The sequence below is a fragment of the Eucalyptus grandis genome, chromosome 1 (assembly GCF_016545825.1).
Source record: "Eucalyptus grandis isolate ANBG69807.140 chromosome 1, ASM1654582v1, whole genome shotgun sequence".
In the NCBI taxonomy this organism is placed as follows: domain Eukaryota; kingdom Viridiplantae; phylum Streptophyta; class Magnoliopsida; order Myrtales; family Myrtaceae; genus Eucalyptus; species Eucalyptus grandis.
Window position 1 is genome coordinate 53,578,657 of NC_052612.1, and position 15,070 is coordinate 53,593,726.

Genomic DNA, 15,070 nt, shown 5'->3' on the forward strand with positions numbered 1-15,070 from the left:
TAGTCCTAAACCTTTTAATCGTATCAATTTAGCCTTCAACAATTTGATAATTTACCAATTTAATTCTAAATATTTTCATGATTTGGTAATTTAACCATTATGATTAATTTTGATCATAAATTTCTAATGTGGCAATCTAGTTAGCGTCACCCGTCCTACGTAGCACGGACGGTGCTAACGTGGATAGGTTTTACAATTTTTTTTTTTTTAATTTTATGAATTTTTTTTTCCTTTTCTTCTGGTTTCTTTATATTTTTTCCCATTTCCCATATTCCGTTCGCCAACCTTATAGCCCTCGCCATCTTAGGTTTGGGCATCCCTCCCCTGAGGCTAGCGATTCGTCAACCATTATGAGGCCTAACGATGGCTAGAGGAGGGAAAAGGGAAAAAAAAAAAAAAAAAAAAATCATAATTAAAAGATATGGTAAAAAAATTGTTGATGTTCGGTGTCTTGGCGTCGTTTGTGTCAGCATCGATGGTGCTCACCTAGGATGGTTAGCACTGATTAGACTACTATATTAATGATTTCTAGTCAAAATTAGATGGAAGAACAAAATTAACAAATTGTTAAAATGTGTATAACTAAATAAAATTAAACTTTTATGGACTCAATTGATATAATTGAAAATTTTGGGATAAAATTGACTAAATTAAAAGTTTTATGATTGAACTGGTCGCTTTATAATAGTTTTATGACTTTTTGGATAGTTCCCTCTATTTCTCCTGAAGAAATATGTTTGCATGTTGGTAAACCTCTCTTTTTTTCAAGTAGAGAATATTGTTGCAAGGTAGTTTGTCTCCGTTCGGTTCTTCATGTTTGAGGCCAAGCTCATGCCAGCCTCGACGAATCGTCAAATTCATGATCAAGTTTATTACATAATTAGATATCTCTATATCCGTTAGCTTATGATTTCGCTCACTCTCTTAATTACTTGATCTGAATAATAGGAACAAAGGAGAGCATTTACAATTTATACCACATGAAAGTTTCGCATCACCTAGTCCTATTTTTTGGTTGTTTTTTAAGACAAAAAAGAAGTATCTTGTGATGTATCATATCGCCAAACTATTGAAACCATAACATTAGATCTTTACAATTACTAATATGTCACAATCCCTTAGAGAATGAGACTATCAATTGGCGATTGTATGATGAATCATTATATTTATTGCTTTGGAATTTGGTTTATAACATTTCCCTTGTCTCTTTCAGACAGGTTTAAGACTTGGTAAAAGTTAATTGAACGCATGAAATGTATTGAAGCCTCATTCATATGATCATTTGTACATATATACATGTTGTGTGGAATGGTGCGAAATATGGATAAATCTTGAACATAGTAATTACGTTTCAAATCAAATAGATATATTTAGAATTTAGTACTTATGTTTGAATGTGGAATTTACGAGAAACTATAATTTAATTGAATCTTCTTCTTCTTCTTCTTTTTCCTGCGAAAAGTCTATTCGAATGGATTCAAATAATCGAGGAAAAATCGAAGGGGATCATCTCAAAGTCTCTTTCTCTAATTTTCCAATAACATTCGAGACATGCAAGGCTACTACGTCGGGCTCACTCCTATGTAAGAACCAAAAATCTGGTTGATGTTTTGTCATGGGCCCATAGATACAGCAAGCCACTCAGGATCACCAAATCGCATCTCAGCTTGCATTATCCTCTATGATTAATGACCAGGTCCAGCTGCGGCCAAACTCATCCCATCATCGAATTGAAAACCTAACACAAGCAAAGTCAGGCAAAGTTATCACAAAGAAGTCTTAATTTATGCCAACTCAATCATAAATATTTTAATTCGATCAATTTAATTCTAAATTTTTGATAATTTACTAATTCAGTCAATCTGATCAATTTTGACTAGAAATTAATGACGTGGACATTGTTTGATGTGAGATAACTGACATTGACATAAAATTCTTTTAAAATTTTTATTTTATTTTTAGATTTTTTTAATTATTAAGGGCTAGTAGGGGTGTTGACCACTGAGTGAGGGTGTGCAAGCCCTCGTCGACCGCTTGGCAAGGACCACAAGCCTTGTTGTGGCCAATGAGGACTTGTAGCTCTCGCCTTGTGGCCTGTGAGCGCCTGTAGCCCTCGATTAGATTTGGGGGAAGGCTTGCGATATTTGCCATAGTAGACAAAGGCTTGCAGGCCCTTGCCCAAACGCCGGTGGCCCCTTGCTAGCCCTCAAGAATAAAAGAAAAAGGAAAAATTAGTAAAAAAATAAAAAATTTAAAAAATAAGAATAAAAATAAAAATCATGTTAGCACAATTCGTACTATATAGTATGCCCAGCATCCATGTTATTAATGTCTTGCTAAAATCGGCTGAATTGACTAAATTTGTAAATTATCAAAAAATTTATGACTAAATTGGTTAAATTAAAAGATTTAAGACTGAATAAGTATAAAGACAACGAGTCTAAATACTTTTTTTAATAATTTCCAAAGCCAAGCTAACGCATGCACTATCATTGCCGCATTACAGGACCCAAAGTAGCAAGTGTTCCATATACACTACATAAATGACGACATAACCATTAATGAAGTAGAAGGAAGAAAAAAGTTAAAACTCAGCTAGACTTTATATGTGCATGAATAAAGACAATTCGTGTTTGTCCTCAACTTCGTTGGAGGAAACTGAGCAGGTAAGTTGTAATAACACATAAATTATAATATTAATCAACAATATGAGATTTGATTGGAGGAGAGCATGGCTAACATATAATCTTGAAAGATATGAAAGAAACCAAGTCGGTAAATCGTAGTTCTCAATTATTTCCTTTTTTACCCAAAAAAGAAAAATTAGATTAGTGTCCTTATCACCTTTATTGCAATTTAATATAGGCATGTAGAATTAATCCTTTAGATTTTAAATTCTCTTAGATTAAAAAATAACAAAAGGTTATTTAAGAGAAAGTTAATAAGCGAAAAATAAAAAGCAAAACAGGCATCGACAACATTCAAAGTGCAAAGACAAATGCAGCCATTGGAATGGAACTGATGGGCCTGGCTTCCTCTGCGGTACCAAGCCCGTTACGAGCGAGAGCTTATGTGGGTCAGTCTCATCTCCTTCGTTCCCGCTGCTGCTGCTGCTGCTACTGCTTCTCTTGATGGAACTATGTTTTGCCTCTTGTCGAACCCCTCTCTCTTTCTAGGAAGAGAATGTTAGTACGATGCAGGTTGTTTTGGTTCGGGTCTTGGTGTTCCAGGCCAAGCTAGAGCTGAAGAAAGAAGCTGTTTATCCAAACTCATCTGGATTATGCTTCAAACTTTGTTCACTCAAGCGGGTTTCAATTAACCGTCATACTCATGATTAGGTCTATTACAAAATTGGATATCTTCTTTCCCATTAGCTCATAATTCCTCTCACTCTTGGGATCACCCAATCTATAAAATAGCAACAAAATAGAAAATCTACTGTTATCTTGCATGATATGTGAGATTGCCTTGTCTTGTTTTTGTCTTGTTTTTGAGACAAAAAGAAGAGGTATCTAGTCACATATCATAATGCAACAAGCTATTGAAACCACAAATATTAGATCAATCCTTTTGAGTATGGTTTCCTATCAACGGTGGTGATACAATCAACCAGCACTTACATGTATTTTCTGCTTTATAACATCAACCTCGTTGTTTTCAGACATATTTAAAACTTGGTAAGAGTTAAATTGAATGAGCCAAATGTCTTGAAGTCGCATTTGTTCTGAGTATTCATACTATGGTTACTGTACATGTTGCATGAAATGTTGCAAAATATTGAAAAAAAAATTGAATATGCTAATTGTGTTTGAATGTCGAATTCACAAAAATTATAATCTATTTGAATCTCTTTATTTACGATAATTTTTTTTTTTTTGCGTGACGATAAATCTATTGGATGTATTAAAAAATCTAGGAAAAACTCATGGGCATCATGTCAGAGTCTTTCTCTCATTTTCCAATAGTATTCGAGATGTGCAAACTATTATGTCGGGCTCACTTCTACGTAAGAGCCGAAAATCTGGTTGATGTTGTGTCATGGGGCCATTGAGCTAAACATAGCAACCGACTCAGGATCACCAAAATCGCATCCCAGCTTTCTCTATCCTCTATGATTGATGACCAGCTCCAGCTGTGGCCAACTTCATCCAACCATCGAATCGAAAACGTAACACAATCAAAGCTGCATTGCCACATTACACAACCCAAAATAGCAATGGTTCCAAAAAATACATATATGAAAGAAGAAAAAAAGTTAAAAAAACTCAGCTAGACTATAAAAGGGCACAACACTGACTAAAAACATGGACACATTTACAATAATATTAACCATCAATCGGAGATTCGATTGGAGGAGAACATGGCTTTGCCAACGTTAACAAAAACTTCATTTTCGCGTCAAATCGGCCCAAATAGATTGGTTTTTTCTGTTCATGGTGGTGGATTGGATAGCGAACATAGAATGTTGTTTTGTTGTTTAATTTAACAAGCACCGAATAAAAAATTTATTCGGCGTTAACTACCGCATATTCTGTAAAACTCTAGTCACAATCAGAGGAAGGGGGGAGGCTTTAATAGCCATAACAACCTATGTTCAGATGAAGGTTTTTAATATGAAGAGAATATTATTCGACACTTAAAGCTCATCTAAATTTTCGAACCCGAAGTAGGTTGAATTTTCTTTGTATTTTCCCTTTTTACTTACTTTAACCCCTTACATGCATTAAATTAAACGACAAAACCGCCCGTCCGGCTTCTCACGTCGGCACACGCTGAAAGCAAGGTTGTGTTTCCGTCTCTTGTCCCGCTCGTGGCGAACGTTCCTCCTCGCCTCTGCAGAGAGTGCAGAGCAGGTCCGGTTTGAATTTGCAAGCACATCTTACTCGGTTGAATATGATGTAGAAGCCACTGTCAAACTTGGTAACTAATACAGGTTTGGTCTTATTTAAAAATCACTCGGGAACAATTCTCACGTTATACATGAAAAGAGCGACGCAACAAGGAGATATTGATTTATAATATTTTTGGTCCAACCGACCCCGAATAGATACTCGTGTTGCGGGTGTTCATTCGGCGCTGGCCGTGGCGGTCAAGTGCTTCTTGGCGACTTCTGCCATATCTGCGAGCTGCTTGATAGAGATGATGGAGACGTCGAAGGAAGCCCCGTCGGCGACTTCATACTCGATGGTGGACTTGATCACGCACGACTCCTCCTCGTCCTTGCCTATCACTTCGAATCACAATCGATACAGCGAGAGCCCCATGTCCAGGAACCCACCTTCGATCGCCTCCGTTTCTTTCACGCGGCGCTCGTGGTCCACCTTTGTGTACTTCTCTGTATAGGATAAACCTACCGCGGGACAAAGGAAGAAGGGTCATGGACGTGTGAAGTAGATGATCATCGCAATCACTTAGACACTCACAAACACACGCTCGCCAGATCACATACTTCCAAAATTGAGCTTGATGACGGTGCCAACGCCGCCATCACCTTCCAAGACGTCGCAGATGGTATTAGAGAATTCCTGCTTGGCCAGCAGGACCAGCTTGAGCGTGCCATACAGCTCCCATGCTTTGCCTGCTCCCACCTTCACTTCCGTCTCGTGCGACAACTGCCCAAGCATCTCTCTCTCTCTCTCTCTCTCTCTCTAACCGACGTGTGTTTATGCGTCTGTCGTGGAGGCTGGATGGATGTGATGCGTGGGTGGGGGTCGGGGTGGCGCATGCATTTTATAGAACAGTCGGCGAAGTTGTTCCTTTTTCTTTTTCTTTTTCTGAAATTCAATCTCAAGGCCAAGGTAGGAGAAAATATTAGGTAATCACGCTCCTCTGGTTCCGCGCCGTTCAGCGATCCAGTCACGTGGCGCGGCTGAGTCGGAGTCCTACGGATGAGACCCTATCAATTACTAATATGTCACAATCCCTTGGAGAATGAGACCCTCTCAATTGGCGATTATAAGATCAGCAAATATATTTAGTGCTTCGGAATTTTGGAATTTGGTTTATAACATTTACCTTATCTCTATTAGACAGTGGGTTTGATTTAACTTAGAAATTGGGTTTTGGGTGTAATGCAAATGATGAAACCAAGATCCTTTGGTAAAAACTCTTTATAAAGTCACTTTGAGTTCAAGTAATGTTTAGATTTTTTTTTTTAAAATTTTTTGTAATGAGCTCTCGCTATATATTTTTTAAATATTTTTTATTAAAAAAAACTCAAAACCTTTCACTAGAGCTGATGAAGGGCTTAGGCCGCTAGTGAGCCAGATTTGGTGTAGGTGGCCGTCAGCTGAGGTCACCGGACCTTCGGCAACCTTTGGTGAGGGTGACATGACCAATCCCTTGTCAGCCCTTCGCCAGCCAAATTAGAGAATTTGGTAAAGAAGATGAGCAATTACAGAAGGGGCTAAATTGGAAAACTAAAGAATTAGTGAGAGTACTTTTGGAAGGAAAAAAATATTTTAATCCTAATTGCAACATTCCGCAAATGCTACCCCGAGAATGCTGGGTGAGAATAGTTTTGGGCTTTCAAAATTCCCAAGGCTAGTATTTGATCAAAAACTACTTTAAAATGCTTGTCTAACACCTTAGCATTTCCCCAAGAGACTTTGGAGGTTAAAAGCCTCTTAGGAAAATTGAACTAAACACACCCTAAGACTTGGTAAAAGTTAATTGAACGCATCAAATGTCTTGAAGCCTCATTCATTCGATTATTTGTACTTGTATGCATGTTGCGTGGAATGGTGTGAAAGATAGATAAATCTTGAACATGATAATTACGATTCAATGTCGAATAGATATATTTAGAGTACGGTAATTATGTTTGAATTGGGAATTTATCAGAAACTGTAATTAATTTGAATCTTCTTCTTCTTCTTCTTTTCTGTGAAAAGTCTATTCGAATGTATTCAAATAATCGAGGAAAAATCCAAGGGGATCATTTCAAAGTCTCTTTCTCTAATTTTCCAATAACATTCGACACATGTCGGGCTCAGTCCTATGTAAGAACCAAAAATCTGGTTGATGTTGTGTCATGGGGCCATAGACATAGCAAGCCACTCAGGATCACCAAATCGCATGCCAGCTAGCACTATTCTCTATAGTGTCCAGGTCCAGCAGGGGCCAAACTCATCCCATCATCGAATTGAAAACCTAACACAAGCAAAATCAGGCAAAATTTGTTAGCTGGTTCACTCCTATGTGGAGGATGTCCAATGAGTTGCAAGCCCAAAAAGGGCTTGAGCCCATATGATAAGTTATATGAAGAAATATGGTTTCTCACTATCTATATAAAGAGGTAGTCGCAAAAAAAAAAAAAAAAAACGAAATAGTAACAAGAGAAAAAAAGAAAGCAGAAAATTTGAGGTTTGGGGCAATATCTGATTTACATCAAACTGGCATTGGAGGTCGATTTGTGTCCGATTGAGCTGAAATTTTGTCAGCATGTTCGTGGCGCAATTTTATCGAATCTGAACGGTTTGATTTTCGTTTGAAGCTCCCTACATCAGGTTTTTTGTGGATTGATCAAAACCTGCGTTTTTGGTCAGATTTATCCTTGATCTCTTGTGAAGTTTATGTGTATTGCCAAGAATTATGTTCTTGATGTCTTTGCTGCTATGTACCTCTAGTATTTGCTAGAGAAGAACAATTTTGTTGATAGTGAAGAATTTCGGGTGGACTCCGGTCCCATGGTTTTTGATCTCCTCACATCGAGGAGGTTTTCCACGTAAAAAATCGTCTTGTGTTCGCGTGCTTGGTATTTATTTTACTCTATTATATTGATTCCTATTAGGTTTACACAAGAGGGGAGATTATTTTATTCCGCTGCGTTGATTCGATATTGTTCGAATTATTACCGTTCTCCCATCAAAATTATCACAAAGAAGTTTAAACCTATTAGATTTATGCCAACTCAATCCTCAACTTTTTAATTTGATCGATTTAGTTATAAACTTTTTGACAATTTGCAAATTCAGTCAATTTGGCCAATTTTGACTGGAAAATTAATGATATGGAAATCGTCCAATGTTGTACAATTAATGCTGACATAAATTTTTTAAAATTTTTATTTTTACTTTTTGAATTTTTCATTTTTTTTTATATTGTTGAGGGTTGGTAGGGAGTTGCCGGCCACTAAGTGAGGGTGTGCAAGCCCTTGTCGGCCACTAGGCAAGGGCTTACAACCCTCGCTCATAGCTAGGTGAGGGCCACGAGCCTCACTGTGGTGAGTCAAGACTTGTAGTCCTCGCCCAATTGCCCTCACTCAAATCAAGGTGAGGGGCGAGGGCTCATGACATCTGCCATAGGTGACAAGGGCTTGTAGGCCCTTGCTTAGAGGCTAGCGGCCCCGCTAGCCTTCAAGAATAAAAAAAGAAAAGAAAAAATTCATAATTCTTTTAAATTTTTTAAAAATTTAAAAATAAGAATGAAAAATATAATCCACCTTAATGTTTGCTCGTACCATGTATTATGCTTGGCGTCCATGTCATTAATTTCTTGCCAAAATCGGCCAAATGAATTGAGTTTGTAAATTATAAAATTTTTTATAACTAAATTAGATAAATTGAAAGGTTTAGAACTAATTGGTATAAATATAATAGGTTTAAGACATTTTAAGTAATTTTCTCAGCAAAGCTACAATGCATGCACCATCATTGCCGCATTACACGACCCAAAGTAGCAAGGGTTCCATATACACTACATACATGGCGACATAACCGTAAATGACGTAGAAGGAAGAAAAAAGTTAGAACTCAACTAGACTTTATATATGTAAATGAAGAAAGACAATTCGTGTTTGTCCTCAATTTCGTTGGAGGAAACCAAGCAGGTAAGTCGTAATAACACATAAATTATAATATTAATCAACAACAGGAGATTTGATTGGAGGAGAACATGGCTAACATATAATCTTGAGAGATATGGAGGAAATCAAGCCGGTAAATTGTAGTTTCCAATTATTTTTTTTTATCCAAAAAAGAAAAATTAGATTAGTGTCCTTGTCACCTTTATTGCAATTTATTAAATGCACGTAGGATTAGTCCTTGAGATTTCAAATTTTCATAGAAATAAAAATAACAAAGGTTAACTTCTTTGTCAAACCGAAAAATTTAACCTTTGACCAAAAAATTAAAATTTAGAAACCTCGGGTTCGACGAAAGAAATTTAAACCTATCGAGCCGATGAATTGTTTAGAGCAAGACATTTTGGTACTCGGCAATTTATTCACGTAAGCTCATCCTTTGCATGATCGAGTCAAGCGGTACAAGGCACGAAACCTACATGAAGACCCAAGTTTTCACTCTTAGCAAAGGGGTTGGCAGCCGTGCAAAACAAAAGGGACAGAGATATGTGCACTGAAAATTCTAAAACTTATGACAAAAGTGTAATTAGGTTTTAAAATTTGTAAAAAGTGCAATCAAATTATAAATTTTTTCAAATTTGTATAATCAAGTTATCTCGTTAACACCGTCAATTTGTATAACTATGGCATTTTAAAATTAATTTCTCTCTCACATGTGGCATCTTTTATTATTTTCTTTTTCAAATCTTATTTCAATTAAATTAAAAACTAATAAAGCGAAAATTTTATGAACTTGCTATGACGACCCCAACTCCATCCCTAGGGTCTTGAGCTACATGAGTTATTTTCACGACATTTCAGGTGCGTCGCTGTCCCGTTTCTTTTATCTTTCCATTAATAACATGCGGAAACGTACATACAACACTCATGCAATAACGAATAGCCAGTAAAACAACCACTTACAAATAAACAATTACATCAGTTATATTTATAAGTCTTTTTGTCACAGGCCATTATATTTACCACCACTACATGTTCTACGCTCAAAAGGCCACGGTAAACAGCTAATGTGAGACCTCCATGCCTACAATTCTGAAAAACAATGGGGTGAGTCATGGACTCAGTAAGTAAAACTTTTAATTCTCTACTAGAAGAACATCTCATCATCAAAATCTAGTAAGTATAACACTCGCAATACAATGCCGATGGCAAATTAATAGCAAACTTATTGCTACACCTTGACTACATGCGGATGTCCATTATCGTATACTTCAATACATGCTTACATTTAGCTTGCCAATGAACACATCAACATGTCATACTTATGCATATATTGGTATGAATAAAAGATTCATTTAACTTTGTCCTGGCTCGACTAGGCCCTCTTGGTTCGACCGAGACTTCTAGCTTCATGTTGGGCTTCCTAGCTTAATCAAGGCATCTCGACTCAATCGAGGCATCTTGGTGCTAGCTCACCAAGGCACCCATGCTCAACCTAGACATCCTGGCTCAACTATGACATCTCGGGGCTAGCTTGCTCAAGGCATCTAGGCTCAAACCCAGGCATCTTGGCTCAATCAGAACATCCCGTTCAATGAACGAGGCATTGCCGCTAAGGCTATTTGGCAACAGACACTTTTTCATTTTTAAGTGCATAACAAAAGTGCATCACACAAGTCGATTCTTACTTTTTTTCTTAGTCGACTCATGCATGGCCCATAGGCGTGCTCATTCAAGTGAGTGTGCCATAATTCTCAACATCATATTATATAATATGTCAAGCACGATTCTTAGTTTGTGGCTTGAACCACAAGCCTAGGCCGATCTCCATACCAAGTAAGACTTGGAACCAACACGCTTCAATACTGATCTAAAGTCTTGCGGCTTTAGGCCATCATAACTTGACGTCAATTCTTAGCCGAGCGAATCTCAACTTTGTCTTGGGGTGTGAACACATTCAAGCATACAAATATGAACAAACTATGCAAAATAACATTACAACATACATATGGTTTACACAGGTGAACACACCACTAAACTCAACGACGTAGGCTATCGTCCTAGTCAAGAGTCAGATATTTTACTTACCTTTAATGAACCATAAGTGGTTTTACCAAGAGATAGAGTTGTTCGGTGAGGCAGTGGACGAGCAAGGCCGAGAGAGAAAGAGGGCGTGCAAGAAAGGAGGAGGAGAAGAAGTGAGCCAAAGGTTAAGAATGAATGGGGTAGTTGTCCAAGCTTCATTAATGGCGCTAACTTGTTTTTCAAAGAAGATCTTATCGTCATGATTACCAAATCTCATCCTTGCCACCTAAGTTAGTGAGTCATACTTTCATTTATTCTCCAAGCCACACCTAATTGGTCAACCTAAGCTTATGGGTCACCATTTCATCATTACTTGGCCTAAGTTAAATGACAAGACCGCCCCCTGTTCCTCATCACATGCATTATTAAGTCAAACAAAAAAATTGCCGGTTCGGGTCCCCTCGTCGACACATGTGGAAAACTAGGTCGTGTTTCCATCTCCTACCCCACTCGTTGTGAATGCATGCACGTCCTCAGCTTTGCAGAGTAGGTCAGTGTCTCTCTCCTTTATTTTCCTGTTACAATTTGCAAGCATATCTACTCGACTGGGTTGACCATGATGTAGAAACCAATATCAAGCTTGGTAATCAATACAGCTCTAACGTTTAGTTGAAAATCACTCTGGAACAACTCTCCCGTTATACATGAAAAGAGATAAGGCAACGGGGATTTATTGATTTAGAATACTCTCGGTTCAATCGACCATTAAGTAGATGATAGTAGCTTTGTCGTAGGTGCTTAGTTGGTGCCGGCTGAGGTGATGAGTTGCTTCTTAATAACTTTAGCGATATCCGCAAACAGCTTCACTGAGATGAGGGAGACATCAAAGGAAGCCCCGTCGACGATTTCATACTTAATGGTGGACTTGATCACGCACGACTCCTCCTCATCCTTACCTATCACTTCTAATCGCAATTGATACAGGGAGAGTCCCATATCTAGGAACCCGCCTTTGATCGCCTCAGTTTCTTTCACATGGTTTTTGTGGTCCACCTTGGTGAATTTCTCTTTATAGGAGAAACTTGTTGCGACAAAAGGAAGATGGGTAATAAATGAGTGCAATTGATGATCATTGCGTCACTTAGATAAGGGTTTTGCTAGTATAATAATTTTTAAGGTACTGTGAGGATAACAGTTTGTTATGAACCACAAATTTTTGAAAGAGTATATCTCACAACAATTTATGATTATTTATTAATTGATTTTTTGTTGCTTAGAATGGACTGTTATTCCCACGGTGGATTAAAAACTGTCACGCAATCATTTTTCTAGACACATCCACACACATACAATATCATGTACCTCCGGCCAAAGTGATCTTGATGATGGTGCCAACGGCGCCCTGGCCTTCCAGGATGTCGAGTTTGATGATGGTGTCGGGGAGGGCCTCCTTGGCCAGCAGGGCCCTCTTGGTAGGGCCATACAGCTCCCATACTTTGGCTGCTCTCGCCTTAACTTCTGTCTCGTACGACACCAGCCCAGGCATCTCTCTCTCTCTCTCTCCGTCCCTCTTCCTCTCTAACCGATAACGTGTTTGTGCGTGTTGGTGTGGAGAATGGGATGGATGTTATGTGTGAATTGGTGTAGGGGTTGACATATGTATATATAGAACAGTCAGAGAAGTCGTTCCCTTTTTTCTTCTTCATTCACTCACAAAAGCGGAGGAAGGAACCCGTTGCTCTTCCATTGGGAAAAGTGCCAAAAAAGTCCTAAACCTTTTGCCTTTGTGCCAATTTAGTCCTAAACTTTTTTTTGGTGCCAATTCAAACCTAAACCTTTTTAACTTGTGCCAATTTAGTCCTTTCCGGCAATTTTGACCGGATTTTGCTGACTGGACACCGGCCGGTTGACGTGGCCTGATCGGCGCCGACGTGGACAACTTTTAATAATATTTTAATATTTTAATATTTTTTTAAATATTATTATTATTATTATTATTATTATTATTTTAATTTTTGTCTTCCTCCAGCCGGTCACCGGGTTCGGCGATCGCCGAGGCGATCGCCGGTGAGGGCGAGGCCGACTCACCGGATCCGGCGAGGTCGAGCCTCGCCATGGCCCGACCTCGCTAGATCGGCCATGGGCGAGGCTCGCCCCGCCGCCTCGCCATGGCCGGCGAGGCTCGACCTCGCCAGATCCGACGAGGGCAAGCCTCGCCCATGGCCACCTCGCCGATCAGGCCATGGGCGAGGCTCACCCGCGCCCTTGCCCATGGCCGGCGAGGCTCGACTCGCTCGATCCGACGATGGCAAGCCCGCCCATGGCCGCTCGGCGGCCATGGGCGAGGCTCACCCTCGCCCGGCCTCGTCGGATCCGGTGAGGCGAGCCTCGCCCATGGCCGAGGGTCGGCGATCTCGGCGAGGCGGCATGGGCAAGGCTCTCGCCCATGGCCGCCTCGCCGGATCCGGCGAGGCGAGCCTCGCCCATGGCCGGCGAGGGCGGCCAGGGCGAGGCTCGCCCTCGGCGAGGGCGAGCCTCGCCCATGGCCGGCGAGGCTCGACCTCGCCGGATCCGGCGAGGTCGGCCTTGCCCTTGCCGGCGGTCGCTTTTGGCTGGTCATTTGGACCTCGGCGATCGGCCGGAGGGAAAAAAATAAAAAAATAAAAATAAAAATAAAAAATAAAAAATATTTAATAATATTTAAAAAATAATAAAAATAATAAAATATTATTAAAAGTTGTTTACATCGGCGCCGATCATGCCACGTCGCCTGGCCGGCCCAATCAAGCAAAATCTGGCTAAAATTGGCCGGAAATGACTGAATTGGCACAACTTAAAAAGGTTTAGGACTAAATTGGCACCAAAAAAATGTTTATGATTAAATTGGCACAAAAGAAAAAAATTTATGGCTTTTTTTTTGGCACTTTTCCCCTCTTCCATCTATCTGAGATCTTCTAAGGAAGCCTTTTTCTTCAAACGCGACCAACGCCACATGTTTACCGGATTGATAATCTCCAACATGACACGACACTAACGCAGCATATGATTAAGCATTTTCAATGCTTTGCATGGAAAGGAAGTTTTTATTTTAAAATAAAAAATACTAAAACTTGAAAACTTGCTGGGATTTTATCATGGAAAGTTGCACGATCAGATCCAAAGACACCAAGGCAAACTTAGAATTTTCATACCAAAGTCCCAAGTACATATCAAATGCATGACTATGAACAAGAACCGAGAAAGCAAAAACATCCACTGGTACATTTACGTCTTCTTCTTAGCTCGTACGAGCTCGTGCTTCACGCCTCTGATCTCAACTGGAAATTGGAATAGGGACTTTCCTTCATCAACATCGTCTTCATTAGGTCCATTGCTACATCAATCGACTCATTTCCCTTTCTCGATTTGGTACATGCACTTCCCCGGCATATATTTCAAACCTACCTCGTCTATGAAAACTTCTTCCTGGGTTAGGCGCCTCATGCCATTATACGTTAATTTATTGAGAAAAAAAAGGATTGAAAGATTAAAGGGTGTTTATTTGAATGAAAACATTTTTTGCGAATTAATTTTCTTAACTTTTACGCATTTCGTTTGTTGAAAATGATCAGCCTACGGAAAACCATTTACTGTTACAAAAAATAAGCTTGCTTAAAATTAGGAAAATAAAATATCTTATTTAAAAGGGAAAATTATTTCTCGGAAAGTGTTTTTCTCTATCATGAATTTTTTTTGAAACAAACACACCGAAAATGATTTGGAAAACATTCTCCTAAAAACGATTGTGTATATTATTTACAAAAATGAATGAGCGAAAAATATTTTCTTCATCGACGGAAATAATTAGACATAAATTATTGTTAGTTGATGTGTCAGCTTCTCCACCCGTCATCTCCCTCTAGGATTTTACCTTCAGCGAGTGGGCTGTTTAACTTATTAGATTCTAGTACCTTCCATGCTGACATTACCGGTTGTTCTCTTCCCGTGCTTCACTTGTTACTGCAGCGAAGCTTGTGGCTCTAGGCTGGAGATTTGTCGTGAACACAAATTCCATCCCCAATCCGAGTGTAATAAAATCCACGAATGATGGATTTTTAGTTCATAGGTTGTTGTCGAGATTATATTTACTTATTTATTTTTTTTTTATAGAATTTTTCATTATTATTATTTTTATTGTTGGGCTGGCAAGGAGTCGCCGACCATTGAGCGAGGGCATGCAAGCCTCATTGGCCACTAGGCAAG

At 39.1% G+C, this 15,070-nt stretch overlaps 2 protein-coding genes across 2 annotated transcripts; both read right to left on the minus strand.

The window, feature by feature from the left end:
• Positions 1-4,945: 4,945 nt before the first annotated feature.
• Positions 4,946-5,688, minus strand: LOC104415808 (norbelladine synthase). The gene is made up of 2 exons (XM_010027185.2): positions 5,450-5,688; positions 4,946-5,350 (listed from the first exon to the last, which is right to left on the minus strand). The coding sequence occupies exons 1-2, from the start codon at positions 5,622-5,624 to the stop codon at positions 5,238-5,240; spliced, it is 288 nt and encodes a 95-aa protein (XP_010025487.2). The 5' UTR covers positions 5,625-5,688; the 3' UTR covers positions 4,946-5,237.
• A 5,938-nt stretch (positions 5,689-11,626) lies between these two features.
• On the minus strand, positions 11,627-12,374 carry LOC104415828 (norbelladine synthase). Its single transcript, XM_039300584.1, has 2 exons — positions 12,191-12,374; positions 11,627-11,895 (listed from the first exon to the last, which is right to left on the minus strand). The coding sequence occupies exons 1-2, from the start codon at positions 12,372-12,374 to the stop codon at positions 11,627-11,629; spliced, it is 453 nt and encodes a 150-aa protein (XP_039156518.1).
• Between the last annotated feature and the right edge of the window lie 2,696 nt (positions 12,375-15,070).